At 32.3% G+C, this 25,928-nt stretch overlaps 1 protein-coding gene and 1 pseudogene across 1 annotated transcript; both read right to left on the bottom strand.

The window, feature by feature from the left end:
• Window positions 1–308: 308 nt before the first annotated feature.
• LOC112420958 (organic cation/carnitine transporter 5-like) lies at window positions 309–7,260 on the bottom strand (annotated as a pseudogene).
• A 9,416-nt stretch (window positions 7,261–16,676) lies between these two features.
• On the bottom strand, window positions 16,677–24,631 carry LOC11415137 (topless-related protein 2). The gene is made up of 25 exons (XM_003609674.4): window positions 24,259–24,631; window positions 23,975–24,154; window positions 23,369–23,482; window positions 23,133–23,291; window positions 22,861–23,032; window positions 22,627–22,756; window positions 22,077–22,186; window positions 21,848–21,989; window positions 21,652–21,761; window positions 21,311–21,380; window positions 21,161–21,234; window positions 20,964–21,059; window positions 20,786–20,878; window positions 20,221–20,348; window positions 19,870–20,104; window positions 19,634–19,792; window positions 19,456–19,548; window positions 19,109–19,261; window positions 18,898–19,008; window positions 18,536–18,712; window positions 18,308–18,436; window positions 18,136–18,231; window positions 17,806–17,988; window positions 17,414–17,589; window positions 16,677–17,099 (listed from the first exon to the last, which is right to left on the bottom strand). Exons 1-25 carry the CDS (start codon window positions 24,336–24,338, stop codon window positions 16,901–16,903), a joined length of 3,369 nt encoding a protein of 1,122 aa, XP_003609722.2. The 5' UTR covers window positions 24,339–24,631; the 3' UTR covers window positions 16,677–16,900.
• Between the last annotated feature and the right edge of the window lie 1,297 nt (window positions 24,632–25,928).

Below are 25,928 nucleotides of genomic sequence, written 5' to 3'. Positions count from 1 at the left end.
ATTCTTATAATTGTCGTGTGTTTACCATCACAAGTGTAGATGTAAACTCTTAAATACTTGAATGAGTTTCCATTCACACAACATTAGTAGACATGTCAAAATTAATTAATTGTAAGACATGCACAATTGATCTTTATTTGTAAATTAAAAGACAAAAACAAGATACCAAGCGCACCATTAAAACACAATCTTTTGATTGCTAAGAATTAATTGCAAGCGGTACTCTCAATGCAATGATCAAATATTGATAATAAGTCATCTCAGATAATAGGTGTCTTTTGACATCCTCATTACCCACATGGAAAAACTTAAGAAGTCTTGTCAGATAATGAGTGTCTTTTGACATCCTCATTACCTACATGAAAAATTTAAGAATTATCACATATTTAACATCACAAGTTGTAAATTAAAAGACCAAAAACAAGATACCAAACCCACCGTTAAAACACAATCTTTTGACTGCTAAGAATTAACTGCAAACGGTAATCTCAATGCAATGATCAAATATGGTAATAAGTTCTGTCAAACAATGGGTGCCTTTTGACATCCTCATTATCCACATGGATAAAACTTAAGAAGTCATGTCAGATAATGGGTGCCTTTTGACATCCTCATTATCCACATGGAAAACTTAATAATTACTGCATATTTACCATCGCAGGTATGTAACTATCCGGCCAAGTTGTGCCTTCCTTTTGGCCGACTAAAATAGCTCACATGAACAATTTCATACTACATTTTTTGTGATTCCAATTGAATGAAATCTACGCAACAGAGGTTACTTTTGCAACTTGTTGTTTCAACCAAAATTACTAGACAATTCAATAATGAATTTAAATGGGAGTGGTCTTAAATTAACAAGCATATGGAAAATGTCTTAATTTACAAGGCACTACCGACATAATGTAGGCCGAATTAGTCCATTATGTTGCTAAGTAACCATAAGGTCACTCGACAACCCGTAAGTGTGAAGACAAATTCACAATAATTGAAAAGAAGATGCAAGTCCCAAAAACAACACCAACGTGTGTATGACAATGCATTTACAAATATCATATAAAAGCAACAACAAATATAGCATGAAATATGTCCAAAATGCATGATTGTAAGAAAAGAAAAATAATATTATTGTAGAAACTTAATAGCAATAAACTCAAATATCACAATCGTGCTATAAACCAAATCTTCAATTTAAAATCAAAAGAAAATTGAATCTTATATACACCAAAAATATTTATGCCACAACTGATTCACATATATGATTCTTTAAATAAAATAGTGAATAACTCTAGACTCAATTATTTCCTAAATAAGGAAACAAACTTTACATGTTTATAAACAAACAAAAAAACTAGAATTATTATTTCCAAACCTTCAAAGAATCAAATTCTTACTTTCTGTACTAAATATTTTTTCATAATATTTTGAGATTCATTATTAAAAGGCAACATATATATCACAAATATTTTTAACTCTTTATTTGCCTACTTCTAAAAAATTTGTGTGAATCAAAACTAATTTCAAATAAATAAATAAAAACTGCAAGATTTGATAATAATATTTAAAATAATGTCAAATCAAATCCAAATACTTATTTGTTAACAACACATTTATATCTGCAATGCAATTCCCGCTACTGATGTAACAATAAAAATAAACTTTATAAATAAGTCAGTCCTTAGAAGAATTTGATTTGAAAATACAAAAAATCATCCGAATAAAATATAAATTTAATTCATATCCAAATATATATTATAACCGAAATTATTGCTTTCCAAAAAATAATAAAAGCAATAGCAAACTCAAATAAAATGGAAAGCAAATCAAGAGATTGTCGAACTTCAATGAAGTAAAACATAAAAGTAGTAGTACAGTATCGGAATCCATTTAGGCTATGTCTATAAGCTTACCACAAGAGTATCAAAAAACCATTTATATATTTCAAATAAATAATGATCAAGTCAAATAATTCATGTCACAGCAATCAAGCTTTCACGTATATGCATCACAACCTCTGGATGAAGTTATCAAATAACCAATTTTTATGGCATAAAAATTGCAAAAGTATTAACAAATAATAAAATAAATATACTGAATCCGTTGATGATTGCAGTATTATGAAGTCATGCTACTGCTACAAACCAAATCGCGTAAATTCTTGTGAATCAAAACAAAAATTTCCGCAAGATAAAACAAAGGTTAACTTAAATTGGAGAAATTAACCTAAACCCTTAAATCAAAGCAGGATTCGTACAAAATTAAGAAGTACAGAGAACCCAAAATTCAAATCACAAATACAATTCACGCAATCCCAATAAATCAAACATGAAGACCACTCTGATACCACTTGTTAGAAATTTAGATTTTAATAAAAACAAATTTCATAAAACATATTCAACAATTATGAATCGATAGCGAAAGCAAACAAAACATTGAATATGATTATGATCGGATCTACGACATGTTTGATTTATCAAGGATAATAATTAGAGTATTAGGAATACCAGATGAAGCTTTGATAACACTCCTCTCAACAACAACGATAAACAAAGAGAGGAGGTGATGATCTCAAACACACAAAATAAGGGTTAGCGGCGGCTGATTTGGTTCTTCCTCAACGGTACTTTATGCCTCAAGTTCTCTTCAGATGGGGAGAAGAGAGAGTTTGCCGTGTACGGTGGAGACCATAACCTCTTTTATATTGGATGGCCATTAGGGTTTTCCATTATTACGTCATCCAGACATCCACCCATATTGAATCCATATCCATTAATTAATTAATTAATATTCTAAACAAAAATCTAATAAGCCTTATTACTTAATTTGATCACTAATCAATTAAGGCTCCAAATTAATAAATAGCTAATATAATTATTATAGAGATATTGCCCACATAATGTCATTGAAATATAATTAAATATTAAAATATTCAAACAATAACCTCTTTCCAAAACTCTTAATCTTAAAATAGAAACCTTCACTTTCATTTTGCCAAGACACTAATACTTTCCACCCTTAGATCTCTAACTCAGACCCTCTATTCCTTTTTGAGTTAGAAAATCCTCTCATTTGACCGAAGATATGCACTTATTTTACCTTACCGACATAACCAAAATCATTATTCCATTTATGATTAGCAGAACTGAAATTGTTATAGGCTTTTTTTAGTGGAGGCACAACTTACTCTCTTTATTTCACAATATTTATAGTTTTTTTTAGAATAATTTTGTTTTACTTTACTTGTCACTTTGTGTGAGCGATTTCCAATCACAACACGCATAATGAACAAACCCCACCCATTATTGAAAAAACACATATCAAGGTTTTCTATTTAAACCCCCTCATAAAATATGTAGCAATGAACAGAGGGATTTTCATGATTGTTGTAAGGAAAGCGGACAAATATATATTGAAACCTAGGGTTTCAACAGCGAGTGGAATTCCTAAGTAAACACCCACAATACCGATGCCAAGGAACATAACTAATGCGGTCCTTTTTAAGGTCCATTTATCCTTAAAATGATCCCTAACATGTGTCAAGAGTTGGAAAAATGAGATTTGTTCTTGGGCTGGAAGTGGAAAGTTTGTTTCACTAGGAGGAAAATTTGATTTACGATTACCTCTTTTCAACATGGCAAAGAGTTCTTTTTCTTTTCCTTGCATGAGAATCCATCTTGGCGATTCGTTGACAAAGAAATATGAAAAAACATAGACAAAAATGCAGGGCAATGAAGAGCATAAATAGAGATATTTCCACGAGGAATTCCTTAGGAGATATCCCAGACCCGGTAAGGACATGTAACCTAAATTGAAATACAAAATCTCTAACAATCCTGTCTTGACCCTCCATTTGCTACAAACTTTCTCGGTCAACAATACAAACACACACGTGCCTATTGTTGACCACCAAACACCAACAAAAAATTTAATAGCTGAGTAAATCCATATGTTGGTGGCCAATAGAAGGACTAAGGACGTAACAAACATCAAAAAGCTAGACTGTTGGGTATTTGAGTATTGACCTCATTGTTTCTAAAACAATACTCTTGTACAATGTTGGATACGATGTTCCAACATCCTGGCACGATTCAGTGTGCCCTGTTTATGTGGCTTGGTTTACACGAGCTTTATCTTTTTAAGGAAACCACGCCTTATTTCTTGTTCACCAAGTAACATATTTTTGTCCATAATCAGCTGAGTGATTTGTTCCTAAAGTATAGACAATATGTTAAGGATTGCGTTTTATTGAGTTGTAAGTTGTATTACTCCTAAGCTTTGAAGCACCGAGGTAGTTTATGTTTGAAGGTAACTTCATCTTATAAAACATCTGAAAGCTAGCCCGTCAAAATTTCATAGACAAAACTAGTAGATTCTTTCTTCCAAGAAAAGAACCTCAGAGTGATGATAGGGGCAAAAGACCTTGTAAAACAACCAAATAAAAATGTTGACCGTGGTAGGGCTTGAATGAATGTGTTTGCGCATTCAAGCCCAAACTCGAAAATGACATATGATTGTTTGTAATCCTAAGACCAATAAGATCTTGGAATTTCACAGAGGTTTGATGTTGAGGTTGTGACGTTGCACGACAATGTTTTTGTGCAATGCCAATTTTGGAAGTCGTTATGTGTAAATGGTTAAGAATGATGCTTGAGCATCGAAAAACATGAAAAATGTTGCTATGAGGGCTTCTAAAAAGTCTCTTCAAGTGAAGACTTTCAAGCAAGCCTCAATCAAACAATCCCATGAAATGTTGGTTTCCATTTCATGAATGGAAGACACACTTGAACACATAGTTAAGAGAAGAGAGAAGAAATGAGACCTATGTTTAAGAAAACACGAAGAGCGTGTTCACACTTTATGGTATTTATTTTTTCACTTAAGTGAATTTCATAGTAAAAGTAAACAATATTAACTCCATTATTTTTCACTTAGGTTTGTTAAAAAAAATTGTAAGTAAAAGTAAGCAACATTTACTTCATTATTAGTTCAATTAAAATTTGCCCACGTGGCACTGCCATATTTTTGCTACATGTGGCATAGTCATATAAATATATTTTTTTGGGTAAAAATCATATAAAAATATAAATACGTAAATATAAATAAGTTTACATTTAAATCTCCTCAAAAAAAGTTTGCATTTAAAAAAGTTCACATGTGGCATCAATACACGTGTTATTTGACAATTGATTTTTTTTTAAGTCAAAAAACAAAACGAAAACATTATATTTTTTTTAGTCAAAAATTAAAAATACACTTAAGACAAATTTGTTCAAGTAAAAAAATCAAAAAAAGATGAAGAATGTAATCATAGCCCTTAAAATAAAAACCTAATACGAAAAAAACTGTGTTCACACTTTATGGTATACATTTTTTCACAGTAAAAGTAAACAATATTAACTCCATTATCTTTCACTTAGGTTTATTAAAAAAAATCTGTAAGTAATCAATTAACATTTGTCCACGTGGCACTGCAATATTTTTGCTACATGTGGCATAGTCATATAAATAAAAAAAATTTAGGTAAAAGTCATACATAAATATAAATAAGTTTACATTTAAATCCACTCAAAAAAAGTTCACACGTGGCATCAATACACATGTTATTTGATAATTGTTTTTTTTCAAGTCAAAAAACAAAACGAAAACATATTTTTTATAGTCAAAAATTAAAAATACATTGAAGACAAAATTGTTCAAGTCAAAAAAAAAAAAAGATGAAGAATGTAATTGCAACCCTTAAAATAAAAACCTAATAGAAAAAACCCTCCAAAAGTACATTTACCTCCTGATCTTCTACCTCAGAATCTTTAACTTTCGATCTTATATGGCTGGATCAAAGTTACCGGATCTTGATGAGATTTAAAGCGTGGTAGGTGCGGTCGAATCTTCAACCCACTAAGACTAACATATTTATTACCCCAATAATATACTTTCTTATGGATTTTTTTTTTAATAAAACGGTTAGACATTTATGTCAAGATGTCATACACACACGCACGCGTGCACGCGCACATTATCAAGTTAGGAAAGAGTTATTTTTCTTTTCCTTGCATGAGAACCCATCTTGACGATTCGTTGACAAAGAAATATGAAAAAATAGAGACAAAAATGCAGGGCAATGAAGAGCATAAATATAGATATTTCGACGAGGAATTCCTCAGGAGATATCCCATACCAGGTTAGGACATATAGCCTAAATTGAAGCATAGAAACTCTAATAAATCTATTTGCTTCCATGAGAAGCCATCTTGGCGACTCATTGACAAGGAAAAAGGAAAAAACAGAAAGAAAAATCAAGGGTAAAGAAGAGGATAAATAGAAATATTTCCATGAGGAATTCCTCAGGAAATATCTCATACCACGTAAGGACATATAACCTAAATTGAAGCATAGAAACTCTAATAAACCTATTTTAACCCTCCACTAACCACCAACTTTTTCGGTCAACAATACAAGCACACGTGTGCCTATTGTTGACCGCAAAAAACCAACAAAATAATTAATAAGTGAGTACATCCATATGTTGGTGGCCAATAGAAGGACCAAGGACGTAACGAGCATAAAAAAAGCTAGAAAAAACTAGCATATTCTTTCTTCCAATAAAAGAATCTTGCTTCCAAGAAAAGAATCTGCTAGTGATGATAGGGCAAAAGATCCTATAAAACAACCAAATAAAAATGTTGACCGTGGTAGGGCTTAAATGAATGTGTCTGCACATATTCAAGCCCAAACTCAGAAATGACAGATGATTGCTTGTAATCCCAAGACCAAAAAGATCTTGGAATTTCACAGAGGTTTGAGGTTGAGGTTGTGACATTGCACGACAATGGATTTGTGCAAACCCAATTTGAGAGTCTTTACGTGTAAATGGTTAAGAGTGATGCTTGAGCATCGAAAAACATGAAAAATGCTATTAGGAGGGCTTCTAAAAAGTCTCTTCAAGTGAAGACTTTCAAGCGCTCCTCAATCAAACAATCCCATGAAATGTTGGTTTCCATTTCATGAATGGAAGACACACTTGAAGACATTGTTAATAGAAGAGAGAGGAAATGAGACTTATGTTTAAGAAAACACAAAAAGTGTGTTCACACTTTATGGTATTAATTTTTTCACTTAAGTAAATTTTACAGTAAAAGTAAATAATATTAATTGCATTATTTTTCATTTAGGTTTATTAAAAAAAAAAATCTGTAAGTAAAAAGTAAACAATATTTAATCCATTATTAGTTCAATTAACATTTGTCCACGTGGCACTGCCATATTTTTGGTACATGTGGCATAGTCATATAAATATATATTTTTTAGGTAAAAGTCATATAAAAATATAAATACATAAATATAAATAAGTTTATATTTAAATCCACTCAAAAAAAGTTTGCATTTAAAAATGTTCACACGTGACATCAATACACATGTTATTTGACAATTCTTTTTTTTTTTTGAGTCAGAAAACAAAACGAAAACATTATTATTTTTTAGTCAAAAATTAAAAATACACTGAAGACAAAATTGTTGAAGTAAAAAAAAAAAGAAAAAAAGATGAAGAATGTAATCACAACCCTTAAAATAAAAACCTCACAGAAAAAACCTCTAAAAGTACCTCTACCGCCTGATCTTCTACCTCTGGATCTTCAACCTTCGATCTTATACGGCCGGAACAAAGTTACCGGATCTTGATGAGATTTAAAGCATGGTAGGTGCGGCCAGATCTTCAACCCTCTAAGACTAACATATTTGTTACCCTGAGAATCTATTTATGGATTTTTTTTTTAATAAAACGGTTAGACATTTATGTCAACATGTTACACACATGCACACGTGCGTGCACACACAGATTATCAAGTTAGGAAAAATTGAATGATTGGTCCACCTAAGGTAATCATCGGTTAGGTTGGGAATTCTTAGTCAGTTCAAATCAATTATATTTGTCTTGATAAGTGTTTTCTCATGACATTACTCTTGTACCATTGAAAAGAGAAGTTATTGCTAGGTAATCCAAAATAAGACATAGTTGATTGGTATAGGTGTAATTTGTGTGGTAAGATTATATGGATGATTGAAAAATTTAACGAAAAAGTCAACATGAAAGTTGCACCATAATCTTTTGACATAGTTTTTGGCATGAAGATATTATTTAAGGTGTTTATCTCTAAGTGAAATATACTATTTGTATATGAGGATTATGATATTTCTTGTTATATATATATATATATATATATATATATATATATATATATATATATATGAATTTGCTCGAACATATCCATTGATTTTTATGTGGGAGTGTTTTAACAAGTTATAACTAAAAAGTTAATAAATACACCTTAAGGTGTATGTTGCTATAACACACCTACTAAAAAAACAAGTGGGTGTGTTTAGCAAATCCTATAGGCATTTGCTAGAATACACCCACTTATTTTTTAGAAGGAGTATTTTAGAAAATGAATAACTAAAAAGTGGTTAAATACACCCTAATGTGTAGATTTGCTAAAACACTCCCAAATAAAAATTAGTGGGTGTGTTCTAGCAAACCATATAATATATATATATATATATATATATATATATATATAACATTTATCTCGCTCTTTCTTTAGAGGATATATATTGACTAGAGTTCTTCGTTACGAAATGCATCAATCATAAACAATCGGTGAGATGTACATTACCTTCTCTTGTTTAGAGGGTAATTTACCCTCTCATGATATCAATCAATCAAAATGTAATATACATAGGTAACATTAAATGTCAAATAAATGAGTAGATTTTTTCTAAAAATAAAAGAGTTAATCTTAATTTTTTTTTTGAAGAGAGTTAATCTTAATCATAAGGTAACTTTTAATACTTTTGATTTTTATTTAATTTTTTTTTAAAACAACAAATGATTTAATTTTTTTTATTTTAAGGTGTTCAATCTTAAATAATTTACACTACAAGATTTATAAAAAATAAAATTTTACATCAAATTTCTTTCATCTGGATGTCCTTAAATTCATCATTTAAATTCATAAATTTTCTTCCATTCCAGAACCCCGAACGTGAGAACAAAAACATCTCATTCTTTCAAATTTTTTCTTCTTTATTCTTCCATATTAATCAATTTTTGTTTCTTTTTCATTCTTCTTCCCATTTTGATTGTTCAATTTTGTCGTTCCAAATTGCCGCAATTTCCAATTATCGTGAGAATTGTCGTTGTTTCTAGAACCGCGTCAAGTATCGTGACTTATTTTTTTTTATTTAAGCAGCCAACCTAATAAAATCTGTTAACACGCATAGACCTGTCTCACTATCAGCAAAAGCCTTTAAGTCCAAATAAAAGAACAAAAGCCTCATCACATAATCATTTCAGCATCAACCAAAAAAATGCTAGCAAACTCCCACAACATCAGAGCGGCAACACTTGCTAGCAACCCTCAAAGTACAACAGATGATTTACTCAATTGTTATAATTAACTACCTCACAACCAAGAAAAATCAAATCAAGTCATCATACCTGACGTTGTACTAGAAATAACGGCAATTCTCACGATATTTTGAAATCATGACGATTCTCAAGAAAATTGAAAAATGCGGCAGTTGGGAACGACAAAATTGAACAATCAAAATGGGAGGAATAAATTTTAAGAATATAACTAATAAATTTAAGGACATTCAGATGAAAGAAATTTGATGTGAAATTTTAATTGTTCTAAGTCAGTCCTGTCGTGTAAATTAATTAAGATCGAACACCTAAATATAATAATTAAGGAAATATTACATTATGGGTCCTTTATCATATTTATTTGTAACACTTTGGTCCTTTGTCTTTATTTTTTCCCGTTTAGGTCCTTTATCTCTCTTAAAAGCACATATACATCTTTTTTTGCATTTTTTTTTATTAAAAAATACATAATTTTATTTTTAAAAATATATTTTTATTAAAACTGAAAAAAAATTCAAAAATATGATGAAGATGTTCATCATCTTCATCTTCTTCCTTTGAATCTTCATCATCTTCTTTAAATAAAAAAAATTCTACTAAAATATATCTCCAAATATCGTGAATTAAATGTTATATTCACCTCAAATCTTATTTTAAACACAAAAATCAAAACCTTAATTTCACAAATGTTGCAAGGCGGATGGTGGAGGCTTAGTCACTGGCGCAGGGTTAGGCTTTACGAAAGTTAAGATTGTTCTGAAAACAACAAAATTGATGTGCAAAGCTGCTATCAATTTTGGGGTTATTTTTATGTCGGACTTGAATATTGAGTTAGAAAATAATAATAATATACAGCGTGACAATTTATATAACTAATTTTATTTTTTTTATGAAACTAAATCTCTTTCTCTATAGGGGTTTGATTTTTGTGTTTAAAAGAAAATTTGAGGTGAATATAACATTAATTCATGATATTTTGAGATATATTTGTGTAGAATTTTTTTTGATTCAATGAAGATGAAGATTCAAAGGAAGAAGATGAAGATGATGAACATCTTCATCATATTTCTGGATTTGTTTCATTTTTAATAAAAAGATATTTTAAAAAATAAATTTATGTATTTTTTTTAATAAAAAAAATGAGAAAAAGGATGTATATGTGCTTTTATAAGAGATAAAAGACCTAAGCGGAAAAAAATAAAGATAAAGGACCCAAATGTAACAAATAAATAAGATAAAGGATCTCTAATGTAATCATGTCTATAATTAAATAAAAACTAAAAGTATTAAAAGTTATCTTATGATTATAATTGATTCTTTTTTTAGAAAAAAATTGACTCATTTATGACATTTAATGTTGCCAATGTATATTACATTTTGATTGGTTGATATCATGAGAGGGTAAAATATCCTCTAAATAAGAGAGGGTAATCTAGAAAAAACCTAAATAATTTAATCTTGCATGTTTTTTTTTTTTCTTTTTTAGCTAGCATACTCTCTTCTTAGGGTCCGTTTGGTTCGAGAGTTTTGGAGGGGAGGGGAGGGGAGATTTTTAATTTGAAGTGTAGGTTCAATTTTTAGAAGGGAAGGGAAGGGGAGATTTTTAATTTGAAGTGTTGGTTCAATTTTTAGAAGGGAAGGGAAGGGGAGGGGAGGGGAGCAGATCTCTTTAAAATTTTATTGCATTGCCATAATTATCCTTAAATTAATTTCAAATCTCAATATTAACCTTGTAACAACTTTTATTATTATTAGATTATATTATTTTTGTAACAATCTTATTATTATTATTAGGTTATCTTATTCTTGTAACAATTATTATTATTATTTTGTTATATTTTCCTTGTAACAATTTTTATTATTATATAATCTACCACTCTTATTTGTTAGATGTACAAACCGCTCTTACTACTACTTTGTTGTTGTCAACGACTGCTTGAGGCTTCCTCCAAAGTGAATTGTGAGTAATTTCATCATCTCATTGTCTATATCGTAGTATTATTAATTACATCGTTATTGATTCGCTACTTTATTATCCTTGTTTAATCGTTATCGTTGTTGGAACTTTATTGTTTAAATTGTTGCTTTATCCTTACAGTGGCTTGTTTGTTTCATAGTGTGTTTTTTCTTATGGTATTGATCAATTCATTTGAGAGTATTGTTTTTTTTTCACTTTTAAAATCGTTGAAGTCTTTTTTTTTTGATGAAATCGTTGAAGTTTTATTATTATTTATTATTATTATTATTATTTTATTTTAATTCAGCTTATTATACTTGTTGTTGCTTGTTTTTTTTTCACAGTTAATTCAGCTATCCATGTCTTGTTGTGTAAAATCTTGACCAGAATTTTTTTTCACTACACAACCTTACTATTATCGGATTAGCTGAATATAACTCGTAATCATTGAATCAAATTGAAAATGAAATTCACTAAAAACGCACATAGTTTTAAAAAAATAAAATAATTTACCATGAGAACAGAAATATACAAATAAAATTTTGCATAAAATAGCTACAGCCTACAGGCAAACAAACAGTAAAAACTCAGGACATGTTTACATTTCACATGTTCCCACTTAAAACCTCTCTCAAGCATGCAGGCCATTTATTTATTTTTTTTAAAGGTTGATGCTGGCTATTGAACTTGTTCCTGTTGGCACACTACATTATCCATCCTCAAAGCTGTGCATTATTTTTATTGATACTTATTGTTTTTGGAGTATCAGATACAGCTTATATAAAATGCAAATCTTCACTTCTAGCTAAAATAGGATAATCACAACCTAGTAGTGTTTTTTTTCACTGTTAATTCACCGATCCTACATGTCTTGTTGTGTAAAATCTTGGCTTTATTTTTCTGTACATTAATCTATATGCTTTGTTTCATTTTTTTTATCTTCCATATATCTATACATTAATCATGATTTTTTTTTTCTTTTTTACGTTCTGCTTTTCTTTCTATATGCTTTGTTTCATTTTTTTTTCTTCCATATATTGATCATGGCCTCGTTTATATATAAATATGTTTGTTGTAGTTTATTACATGTCTATATGTAATTGTAGTATAAGAGTTATATAATCTAGAAATTAATTTTATGCGATTAGATGGATCATCAAGATCAGGAAATTGCTATCAATAGATGGTTTGATTTGCGCCGAAGAGCTATAGCTCAGCTTATGTGTGCTATCAATAGATGGTTTGATTTGGAGAGCTTTGATGCTCCTGATTATGACTTTACTTTACCTGAAACACAATCATATGATCCTTCAACCATGGCAAGTGGTGGAAAAAGGAAGAGATTGAAAGTGGCTAAGAATAAAGAGACATACAATGATATTATTGAACTTAAAGAGTCAATGAAAGTGGTTGCAGAGGCACTCAGAGAAGGAAATGCTGCAATACGGGAAGGAAATGAAATAACGAGAGAACGTCATAAACACAAGTTGCCTCCAATTTCAGGAGAAGAGACTTGGAATTTATTAGAGGAGTGTGGATGTGACCCAAATTCATTGCCTAAGATATATCGTGTTGTCATGAAAGATGTAGACATACTTAGAATGATTCTTCAGTGTCCACCCAAAGCACGCAAAGCAGTCATAATGGAAACTGTCTTTGGTTCTTCTGATTAATCATACTATGATGGTGTTATGATGTTTATGAGTTTTTTTAGGGAGACTGTTTTGTTATGATGTTTATCATTATTTTTTTTAAGGAGAAATAGTTAACAGTAGTCATAGTCACTTTCATGTGTCTTATTTGTTCATATGCAACAAATTTCATTTATCTTACAATTGTTAATTAATAAGCACTATCCATGATTTTGAAAATTCTTATGTCATATATTTAAGAGCTATGCTATTTTTTACGAAAGTAATTGGAAAAAAATGCAAGGATTACAAAGAATTGCTCTTATAAAAAAAATATTACAAAGAATTGCTCCGATAAAAAAAGTCAAAAAAAAAAAAAACAATATGATGCTTGGAGCAAAATACATGAGCCAATTTAAGATAAAATAGCGGCTTAGATGTGTGTTTGTCTTTGTCAGTTTCTGAAATCGTAAAAACAAACAGTTTCTTTTATTTAATTAAGTTTAAGGGTAAAACGGTAAAATACTGTTAAAATCCCTCCCCTCCCCTTGTGAACCAAACACACTTTTAATTAAAAATATCTCCCCTCCCCTCCCCTCTGTAAAAATCCCTCCCCTCCCCTCCTAATTCTCGAACCAAACGGACCCTTAGAGTGTTGTGAGCATTCTGGCGTCGCGAGTTTGTGTTTTTTTTTCTCTTTAATTTTGGAGTTTTTCCGTATTATATTATTGTGTGGTAGTTGTGTTCTTTAACTTATCTATAATATTTTTCCCAACAATAACACCGAAATTTCACTCAGGTTCGAGATTTTCTGAGACCTAAAAGAACAGTCCCTTCAAAATTAAGAGCTCATAAGTGCCCTTATCTTTCAAAGATGATGAGGCAAGGCTCCTCGTTTATACCTATGTAAAGTGAGACTAATGATTGATTTCCTCAGAGCACATAACATATATATATATATATATAATCTGCTCATATACTTGTGAAATAGCCATCATGATTTTCTTTCTTCTTTTTCTGCAACATATTTCGTCATAGAATCAATTTCATAGAAATGCTTCTCCGCTCATCCTTGTTTGGAAATTCGTTGCATTCCTCATTTAGACAATTCATATATGTCCTCACTTTAACATTTAGTGAGATTTTTATTTAACTATTGTCAGTTCCTCGTTAGACAACCTATGAACCCCTCTTTAAAATCTTGGAGGATTAACCCTTAGTCCATTAGTCTTGAATATAAGCAAAAATAACTAAATCAACCATAACTAAGGATATTAGTTAATTGTGTTTATCATTTTTAATATATGTCATCAAAAATAAATTTGATTTACAAAATTTCACTTCATTATAAGTAACTATGCATCACCTCATCTATTCATAAAACACATCTCTTCTCACAAATACATTTTTTCAAACTTAAAGGGTCTATTGATATTAATTACTCATTGCATATATCAAATTAAAGTCTTCATTAAGCTGTAGAGTTTGGTATATTGAATACTTACTATATAGAGAAGACAAATAATTATCTTTCCTCACCGTGGTTCACTTGAATTACATTTTTTCTTCATTAAGAATTAAAACAAGTTCAAAATAGATTGTGTGATGCCATATCCAACACCAAGAAAACAAGATAAGACTCTCTACCACAAAAAACTATTTGTCACTAAAAATCTAACCAAGACCCGGTATATATGCTTTCAACTATTTCCACAAGTGTCCCATATAAATGCACGGATATCTTACTGTGTTACTAGTTTTGTTGAAACAAGAACTTAGTACTCGTTTAGTGCAGCGTCGCGATGATCAAAAGAACGATGACTTTTCACCTCAACGCAAAAACTGGCTTATGAAAATCACGACGAAAACGTATCAGGAACTATGTAAAACGTGAGTTTCGGGTAGAAAATGGAAAACCAAACACACTCTTACTAGTCTAGTTGAAATAGCAAATTTTAAACTACCTTTGAATTGGGAACACTTATCACTAAAAAATATTGTTTTGACATAAAATCGGACATCAACATTGTATATTTATATGATTTATGAATTTTTTATCATTGTTTCTTTATTCTCATGTCCAACTTTCACACTCATTTATATCGGAATACGATGCCGTGAAGAAATACTTCTACTGTGTTTGGGTGCGTTTGTCACCTCAAACAAATGTACGTCTATATTTCTTTTTGATGTGAAAACAAGAAGCTAACATTGCTAGCTTCTAGAAAACACGCGTGTTTGATGCCTATTTGCCGCAGAAACAGACAAATACTTGGTTACAAAATCAAATAAAAATTATTTGAGAACAGACAAACATAAACATCATGTCATTATTTTAAAAATACAAATCATTTCATTCTCGCTTCTCTTTTTTACCTTTTTGTGACCACAAGAGACTTTTTCCGGTGTCGAAATATGTGTGTCTGATCAACACACAACTGCTTATTTTAGTCCCAATTGCCAAAGTTCAAAGAGGGCACGTAATTTCTACTAAGTGACAAATCAAGGGGGGAACACAACAAGGTGAGGGTAAGGAGGTCTCACTAACATAGAGGGGGGAATAAGGGTGTATTGTTATGGGACCAATATAACAAGTCCACAAACAAAACATTTCGAATCCTATAGGTGGAAGAAACAAGGCCCCCCTAAATCGGGTCATTTTCTGTCACTGTTATGTGCATGTATGCCAATTCTTTTAGGAGTAAAAACCAAAAGACCGACACTATAATCTGAGCTTTATGTCCGGAAAAACCACATGCCATGCTAGGGAATAAATGACTTCTTTGCCAATATAATGATAAAGCACATCATGCACGAAGCCAATTTTAAAAACTACCACTCAAACCACTAGTACATTTATATAACTCAGCAAAACATTTCTTGTCGTATGTTTTTTGTTGTTATTCCTGTTATTACTAACCAAAGAATTTGGTGAAAGTAATAGTTTTGGATGACACAGTGAAAACCAAAATTCTCAGCTCAACTATTTGACTTTAAAAACTAAATAAATGTACAAATACGTGTTGTTGCAATAAATTCAAAGAAAAATGAGAGTAATGCTGAATTGACAATTCCATCTGTTGCAGTCAACATACTTACGTGGACAAAAACTAGCTTTACAAAAGGGATGTGGTTATCTTCAGGTAGCTATGATGCCAGCTACTTGATTAGCATTGCTCACACTAAGTAAAAAGATTTATACCTTACTCATAGGACCACATGCACTACAAATATGTGGTGGCTGTCATGTCACAGATAGAGATCTAATCCCAAATTATTGATAGGGAAGTATTCTACCACTGTCCATACATGTAAACAAAAATACCTATCTGCCTCAAATCTCGCTAAAATCCACCAAGACTTTGAGACACAAAAACATTCATGTTTTTTAACATGACCTGCCCTAATTTTTAAGACAAATATATCCACAATTTTGTTTGATTGAGCCTGAAGTAAACTTACTTCCCCGTTGATTACTCCACAAATTTGAGAGAGAACAATGTCGAATCCTAGAGCTTTTTCCACATTGCAATACTAAATGAGTGGATTATACATGAACCTAATATTTGCATGACTTTCATTATGATTCATTCATAATACTAGCTGACAAGCATTCGATTCATAAATAGTAATAATTTGTGCCAAAATTGGAAGAAATTGACCAGAATCAAAGAAACACAATTCATAAAAACGGTGAATATATGAAAGCAATAATGAATATTCGTCATTATCCTAAAAGATAACGCATGTGTTTTTTTCGTAAGTTATATCTTTACCTAACCATCTGTAGACTTACCGATACAAAGTAACACAATTTCAGAAACTTGGAACAAAAACATAACAGTTGACTATTATTTTACACAGATGTGAACTAAAATTGATGTATATGAATCATCTTTGGAGCTGCTCAGAATTTGAGTTGTTAGTAATTGACGGCGAGGTTGTCCTATTATCCACAGATGCCGAAACTCCCCATCTTCCATTTGGCTCTATGGGCTCTATGACCTTAATAGACCCATCTGACATTCCAACGGCAAATTGATTTGGCTCCTGTGGGTGTGCTGCAACAACAAAGGGGTATATATTTTGGCTGCAAAAAACACGGCAAAGCAAACAAAGATTAAGGATTATTCTTGAAGAAATAAGCAAAAATATCATCTGTGAAATCTCAGTAAGCTCAACTGAACATTAACAAAAGATGCAAACTTCCAAACCCAAAATTGCTCAATTATCGATCCCCGTGAAACATGAACTGATATTTTAAAAATATATTTCAACTAGAAATTCTAAAAGCTTAAGTTCAGTAAGGCAAAACATGAAGCAGCAGTCGTGAAATAATTATCTTCCACGAGGATGTTTACGACATGTTAGTAATATTAACACATAATGAAAAATTATAATCACCTAATTGACGATGACTGGTGTAGGTATGCAGATGAAGCTATACGACATCTTAGTCTCAGGCTGTCAGAATCAAATACTCCAATACTTCCATCAGTGAAGGCAGCATAAACTAGTTGGCTATTGCAGGAATATGTTGCAGAGGAAATGGAAGTAGATGATCCATCTTGTGGGACCCACTGCAATCCAAACAAACAGAAGTTACTAACTAAATCTCCGACCAGGAATAGAAAATAGAGAGTTGTATTTAGAGGCCAAAATTGTGTTCCGTGATACTCTTTCTCACAAACTATTAGGTTAATTCTACATGCAAGTGTACCAAAAATGTGATGATTGCTTTGCTCTTTCTATTGGTAGTATTAGTTAATGCTTTGGGGAGAGACATAGCAACTTACCTGCCGAATCAATTCCATTTTGGAAGCATCGTACAATGCTAGCTGTGATTCATGGCACACCAGTAAGTGCACTTGATCAGAATGGAAATATACTCTAGTATCACCAACGGGTGCTTTTCCAGCAGGCAATTCAATTGGCAGCGTTTTCTTCTTATCCCATGTATCAATGCGCCAAAAGCAAAGCTGTAGAAGGAAAGAAAAAAAGTGGTTGCAATGAAGAAGTATGATAGTGTGCAATGTATGACTAAATTGAAGACAACTTCAATAATAGTTAAAAGCTGATGAAATCGCAGACACCAAAATGGTTGTGGAATTCATGCTCCGACATACCTGAGCATCAGCCGAGGATGAAACCAAGATGTTTAGGTGAGTCGAAAAGGCTAAACCAGTAATACGCTTCTGGTGACCCTTCAATTTATATTTGACCTAAAAGCAAAGAGGGCCGCATCACAATATGATTCTTGAAACAATTACAAATTCAAAGGGCTGCTTAACTAATTACCTCATCAACTCTAACGTTGTAAAAATGAATGGTTGCATCTTCCATTCCAATTGCAATGATATTATTGTCTTGAGGATGAAACACGAGAAAGGTTGAAGACGGGGGAGGTGACATAAAAGTTGCCATTACCTGAAACACAGCAATGATTTGGCATAAGTATTGGGAAAAAGCTGAATAGAATCTACGAGGGATACCACAGACTATAAAAGCGTATAATTGTCAACTTACCTTAAAAGTCATCATGTTGAACAGTGAAATTTTTCCTCCACAGGCAGACATGACATAAGAATCATTTTTTGAGAGTGCTATGCAAGGAACTGGTTCTTCAGAACCGTCTGGGACGTCATTAGTCATGAGAAGACCACTAGGTGGTTGCCAATGTTGGGGAACAACAGTAGTTGTGGCCTTCAAAACCCACAGAAAAAGAAATCAGAAATATTTAAATGAGTACAAGTGTGTGGTGCACATGCACAAACTGTGTCAGAAGTTAAATGGATATCAAGATATGGATGCAATAATATGGTATAATAAAGCAACAGGAAGATGTTTCTATACAATCACCTTGTCAAAAAAAATAAAAAAATACTCACCTTTCCACTGGGGTTCTGGTCATTACGGCTCCATTTCCACAGCTTCTGAATCCCTTTAGCACCAAGAGCCAGAAGGCCAGTCCCAGAATTGGTGTAAAGAAGACGAACAACCTAGACATGTATGAAATTTTGGCCTCAAAATAATGTTGCTATACAATAGGAATGCACCTTTTAAAAACCCTTTTCAACAAAGAAATGGGGTAGGAAATACCTTGTTAGTAGGGTCAATAGTATCTGGCAGAGTAACTACACGACAATGGCCAGGGTCAGCTATTTCTGTCAGATCGCAAGTTTTAGATTTATCAGCTACGTCGTCCAAACTTCTTTGCTTCTCTATGCTTCTGGCCATAGAATCAACTCCATTCTGCAACGAACAACATAATGAGTCAGTTGCATACATGATTATCAAACAGACCGGAACTGGAACAGAAAACTATGAATAGCCAACTTTACTTGACAAAGAAAAATGACGCATAGTTTATTCTAACATATTTGATCGCCAATAAGGTTAAAATCTAAAAATAAGTGCCAATATCCATTTTAATTGTTAACTCATACATGGATAGGCAGTGGTGCAGGAGAGCTTCTGTCGACACGTTCTACTTTAGTGATGTGCTGATTCATATTTGCCACCATAGAAGACCCAGGAACCTAATTCATTGAAATTAAACAAGTCAATTTCAGGACATCAATAAAGCTGTTAAATGATATAGATGATATTTCGTAAGGTAAAAACCTTTGTCTCCACTTGTGCTTTAGATGCTTCGTAAGAACGAGCTTCAATGGATCTTAAATACTTCATGCCATCAGTATCAGCAAGGATTTTCACGCCACCATCAGCTGTAGTAACAGCGAGCAGATTCCCTTCCTTGTTGAACCTTAGACGAGGGAGACTCTGATGCAAGACATCAACCATGTCAAACAATTCACTCCAAAATACACTAAAATATAATAATTACAAGCAATACTCACAGGAAGACCACCCTCAGCATCTGTACTTGTCAAAACATTGATATTGTCCATATCCCAAAACTTAATTTGGTTATCTTCACCAGCAGCCAAGATGCGGTTCTTTGTTGTGTCAAATTGCACAACACCGTTAGATTTTTTTCTAAACCCAGAATATGTTCTCTTTAGTGCACCTTCACTTTCATTCCATTCCACTAGGAAAGAGTCCCCTTCCTTACTTGTCCCACATGAAAACAATCTAAAATAAGAAAAGGAAGTTACAGATCATATATATGATTGAGAAAAATGAGAGAATAAAGAAATGATCAAGACTATCAAGTAAGAAAAACTCTACTATTCTAATCCATTTCTTACCTACTTCCATCAGCACTATATAGAATTGTGGTGCACCATTGTCCAGGAGCATCATAATCAACCCTGGAGCCCATGTTATCATACAGCCAGGCTTTGATTTTCCCATCGAGAGATGTAGAAAATATAAACTGCATAAATATGTCATAATATTTTTCCATTAACTATTCACTGATATAAGAAAGCAATGACATCCCCTTATATCTATTCATTATTACAGAATTGACGACAGAAGGGGAAAATTCAGAGTATAGTTACACAAAAATGTTAAAGTAACCAACAATCGACAGGAAAAGTGTTTGTGCCAGAAAGTTAATTTGGATCATCCTGCAGTGGAATGGCAAAATGCAATCTTAAATATTATCATAGTATTACTTTCTTCTGTAAAGGAAAAATCATTTTGGTTTAATATACTTAGACTGAATATCCTAATGATCCTAATGATAATATAACAAAGATTAACTTGAATAGAACAAAAAAATTCAACACTAGTCGGCAGTCAAGGAAGGAGCCTCAATCTAGCCATAGCAACAATAAAAAGCCAACCTTTGTGGGTGCAGATTTTTACCTGGATATTTTCCTTCTGGTGGGGACAAACAGAATAAACTGGTGCTTCGTGACCTTCAAAATGAAAAAGCTTTCGTCCATTCAAATCCCACACCTGTCACAGTCCTCAAACTTAGTAAATATGGATACATTCATCTGGCTAAAAGATGTTATCGATAGGAGAGAAAAAAATCTGTCACCTTAATTAACTTGTCATCCCCACAAGTTACAATGCAAAGTTGTTTGTTCGGATAAGAAAATGCCAGGTCATTGACACCACCGACATGAGCATCAATCTGTAATGACGTCAAGACATTACCCAATGTCACCAAAAATAAAATAAAAGATATCATGTACCAATTACAAAAACTTTATATTAGAGAATGACTGAACATACCTCCAAAGTCTGCCTTAGATCGTTAGATCCTTGATAAGCATATATATGAATCAGATGTTTTGTGAAAGCAACCCCTGAAAAAGAAGGGGAAATGTATTATAAACCAGTATAATGCAACAAACTGAAGCCAAGTTTCCCTGCAGCACATACCAAGAATATTCCCTTCAGGACTCCATGATACACGGGTGACGGATATAGATGCATCCTTCACAATTGCAGCCTACACAAGAGTTCCAGTTATATGACTTGTATAAGATAATTTTGCCACTTGCTACATTTATTTAGATTTCAACAAAACAGCACTAGCATACTACATTTATTTAGATTTCTACAAAAATAACACTAGCATCGCAAATAACCCTTATTCCATAATATTCAATTGTATCCCTTTATGTCAATTTTCTAAAGCATTTATCCCTTTCCTGCTCTCTGTCTTTTCTTTATGCCCCAACAAACATTTTATTATCAATTAGTTGAACAATGTTATAAACCTGAAAAAACACAGAACAAGCAGCAATATCCTTTATTTTGAAAGGTTTTGATATCAGCCTCTCTCTCAGCCCTGCCTCCCAGAGCGACATGTCGCCATTTCCGCAACCAACTGTTTCAGAAATGATATTCCAAAATCAATATATAACGACTAAACTTCTTAATAGTACAAGAATATACCAGTCTATTTCAACCTACCAGCAAGTAAAGAATGAAGGGAAGGGTGAAAATCCATGCTTGTCAATGTTGATCCTTGATATAATGTACAAACCACGGTTCTTGGAAGCTCTTCAGGTGACCAAGAAGGGGCGGCTTGTTGGGATGAAGCTGGATAAGTAACCTGCACAGATTAGCCATTATAGTAGCAATAACATTGTTAAGCAAATTATATGAAAAAGAAAGCTTGCAAACAACAATGTATCAGTACCTCGTCGATAGATGACCGCAAACGTTTCAATAGTTGCTCATGATCGGCATTTTGATAGTCCATCATTCCAAGAGTATTGGAAGGTGTTCTCGGATGCTTCAAAACAGGGACTGCAAAAAATTGAGTATTAAGTGGAGTTCGAAATGCAGAGACAAAAGCAAACTTTCCCAGATAAAATGCCAACTGTGTATATGAGAACCCAGGCAATAATATGACTACGAAATAAAATAAATCTGGTACAAAAGCTGAAGAAGAGACTGTATGCACACACTATCTTTCTGCAATACTTGATGAATTACAACTCCTGACAACCGGATAATGTCTAATCAACAAATATATGTTACGGATATAACTAAAAATATCTAGGGCGAAGAAACCCACCCCACACACATGTACCCTAAAAATACTAATAAAACGAACCATATTACATTAGAACATCAATGTAGAACACATGCATATATTCATTCTCATAAGCTTGTCATAACTTTCTCATTATCTTGATTTTGCCCCAGCTGCAGAACTAGAATGCATGACAACAAAACTACTATACCTTGATGTGGGGGACCAGGCATTGACGAAGCAACTAGCGCAGGTGGTTGAATTGATGAAGAAGGATTTGGGTTCATCATCCATCCCGCTAAAGCATTAACATTAGCAGCTGTTGGGGCTGGTTGAAATGGCTGCACGTACATAAATAACAAAACATATCGTCCCAAGATAATTATTAGATAACCAGCAGTCTCAACTGAATTTCCAGAAAACTGAACACGAAAAAGGGCTTTACATGTACTCCAAGCGGAACAAAAGATGAAGGCTTTGCAACAGCTGTGACAGGAAGATTGACAGGAGTAGGTGCACGAGCTCCATTTGAGGTTGAGCATGTGTGGTCGATGAATAGACTTTTTATATCAGGATTTGGCCTTGGGTTCTTGCAGAGCTGGTGTTGCCAATTCAAACTGAATAACAAACATGAATGAGAGTTAAGACAGTAAGTGAATTGCATGAACATTGTATATTTCATCCCATCAGAAGTAAAAGTTGAACCAGCAACCTTACCTTTGATTAATCAGTGTTCGTAACCGTGAGGCCTTCAATGAAGGGAATACAAGCTTATCTCGAAAGAGGGGATTCGCTTCTATCAGTTTCTTAAGCTCTGAGAGCATTATGTTTCTAGCCGATTTGGTATCACCATACTTCGATAACTGTTCATTTTCCCTGCATTTAATCAAAAGCCCATGTTTAAAAAAAATAGTAAAATCCACTTATCAGATTTCACAACTCAAACAAAGTACCTGAAGTTGTCAAGGGTTAAAAGATGAGTAATTTCTTTGAATAATTCTTCATTAAATGCTGAAAAAACTTTTAAATCCTTCACCAATATCTCAACAGCCTTCACTTTGTCATTCCTGAGCACAAACAAGAAAAGTTCAGCAACAGAAAGTGGATAACAAAAAGAACAATAAACCCCTGATGATTAAAAAAATGTTAAAATATGATTTTAATCCCTGTAAGTTTTTTTATTTAGATTCAGTCCACCAAATTCAAAAATTGTTGCTTTTAGTTTCTGATGTTATACACGGCCCAATAAAATCATGCCATGTGGCCTCGGTAAGCTAACATCACGACTAAAAACAACAATTTTTAAATTTGCAGGACTCAATTCAAACAAACAAACAAAAATTGACATTTGTATGGCCCCTTTTGCGACAACTTATAAGACAACTCTATGATTGTGTTTTTACTCTCACTCTATTATTTTGGTTTTTTGTGTCAATAACTACATTTCTTTGTATATCTTTGGTTGTCTGAAAAATGGTTGTTCAAATAACCTCAAAATATATATGTTTAAACACTATAATTACAAGTTTAAAATTAAAAAAATAAATAAAAATAAAAACCTGTCAAGAGCTTCTAGATACTTCTGCTTCCTAATCTCAAAGAATGTTTTCATTGAGTATCTATTATCATCAACTTTGATAAACCCAGAAAGATACTTCTCAATCTCATCCCATTCTCCAGCTAGTGCTTTCTCTTCAAAATACTTCATATTGAACAGAAAACCAGATTCTTGCTCCAACCTGGAATCCAATAAACAACAACCACATTCCCAATTTCACATAATCATCACAACAAAATAAAATAAAATAATAAACTGAAATTGAGAAATTGAAGAGTGAATTACTTGTGAACAGTTTCTTTGAATTTCTCTTCTTCAAGAAATTGAAGAATCAAAAACACCAATTCTCTACTCAAAGATGTCATCTTTGTATACCCCACAAACACTGATACAAAGATTTTGGAATTAGGGTAAGAAAATTGAACAAAAATTGATGGGTTTTATCAGAAGAGCAAGAATTGTTATGGTTCCTCAAAACGATGTCGTTTGAGGTTGTTGTACGAAAAGCACAAAAACGGTTTCTAGGGTTTGGGTTCCATGGTGAAAGGTTTGTGTTGAAACAGAAAAGTATAGAACAGTTTATGTAAGAAAAAAGATAAAGTATTTAAAGAAGCAAGGAGAGAGAAAGAAAGAGTGTTTGTGTGAATTTATGTATGACTCACTTTTCTCGATGCGTTTTTGCAGGGTCTTTGTTACACTACAGTTATTATCACCGACTTATCAGTGATAAGTAAACGTACTTATTATATGTTGATGTGATAGGTGAGTGTGGTTATTGTTTCGGGAGAAAGGTAAGATTGACACGTTGGTTGAATTTATGCTGCGACTCAGACGCGTGAAGCATATGATGTCACGTCACGTACTTTCGCAGAATTATTAGCCTCTTTTTTCTAACCTTTTTGCTAACATTTGTTTTACAAATCAAATCTTCTTATTACAAAAAAGATTTGTTTAGAAATCTATAATCTCTCTTGAATTAGATTAGGAGTAAAACAAAAAATTTATAAAGTTTAATGTATGTGGTCTTAATTTTAGATTAGATTTTATTTTTTAATATGCTTCTAGAAAGAGAATTTCTATATATTTGAAATATCAAGATTTTATTTTAATTCACTACTCACGTACACAAAAGTGGATGAGTTCAGATTCAAACACTAATCACGGTGTTTGAATAAACTTATTTTGTTTTTTAGTTAAATTATTATTTATGGATTTTATTTTTATATGATTAAATAATTAATATTTTTACATATTTAGTAGAGGATCAAATATGTAGTAATTGTATTTGCATATTTGATCTAACTAGTTTGGACACCCGTGCTAAGCATGGGTTAGAATTTCGTCATATTTAATGGAAAGAATATTGTGATGTATCAAGTATTAGTTAAAGTTCTTGTAAACTTAACTCAACTGATATGGACAATGCATAATATATGCAAGGTCCGGGGTTCAAACTTCGGACACAAAAAAAAAGAAAGGTGTCATTTAAATCTCATCATTGGATAAAATATTAGAGGTCGAAGAACAAATAAGTGAAAGAAAAAAAAAACTCATATACTAAAGCCTTAAAATTTTGGATGAAGACGCGACATCATTCTCACTTGTGTGGTTGTTTTTTCTGCAATGTTTCGAATCACACAAGTGTTGTCTCCCCCGTAAGTCCCAACGGTGATATCATATACGCTTCAACATTTTTGGGGAGCGGAAGTGCTTCGTGGTGGTGGATCACGGACACGAAGAGTCTCATATTTAATTGAGAGATGTTAATGTGTCAAGTGTGGATTAAAATAACACATTGAATGGCATATAATAGATATTGAACAATATATAAGTGAGATGACTTATAATGTCATAAGATTTTGGATGTAACTGTTATGTCAATCTCACTTGTGTGCTTGCTCTTAGTCTAATGTTATGATACAATCCAATACAGGTTCCACGAAAGTCCCAACATT

The sequence above is a fragment of the Medicago truncatula genome, chromosome 4 (assembly GCF_003473485.1).
Source record: "Medicago truncatula cultivar Jemalong A17 chromosome 4, MtrunA17r5.0-ANR, whole genome shotgun sequence".
In the NCBI taxonomy this organism is placed as follows: Eukaryota; Viridiplantae; Streptophyta; class Magnoliopsida; order Fabales; family Fabaceae; genus Medicago; species Medicago truncatula.
This window is presented reverse-complemented; position numbering and strand designations above follow the sequence as displayed.

Coding starts and splice junctions, on each gene's coding strand:
- LOC11415137 (XM_003609674.4), bottom strand. CDS start 24,338: ATGACATCTTTGAGTAGAGAATTGGTGTTTTTGATTCTTCAATTTCTT. Junction 23,483..23,974: donor TATCTAGAAGCTCTTGACAG/GTTTTTATTTTT, acceptor GTTTGTGCTCAG/GAATGACAAAGTGAAGGCTG. Junction 21,235..21,310: donor TCCTGAAGGGAATATTCTTG/GTATGTGCTGCA, acceptor CTTCTTTTTCAG/GGGTTGCTTTCACAAAACAT.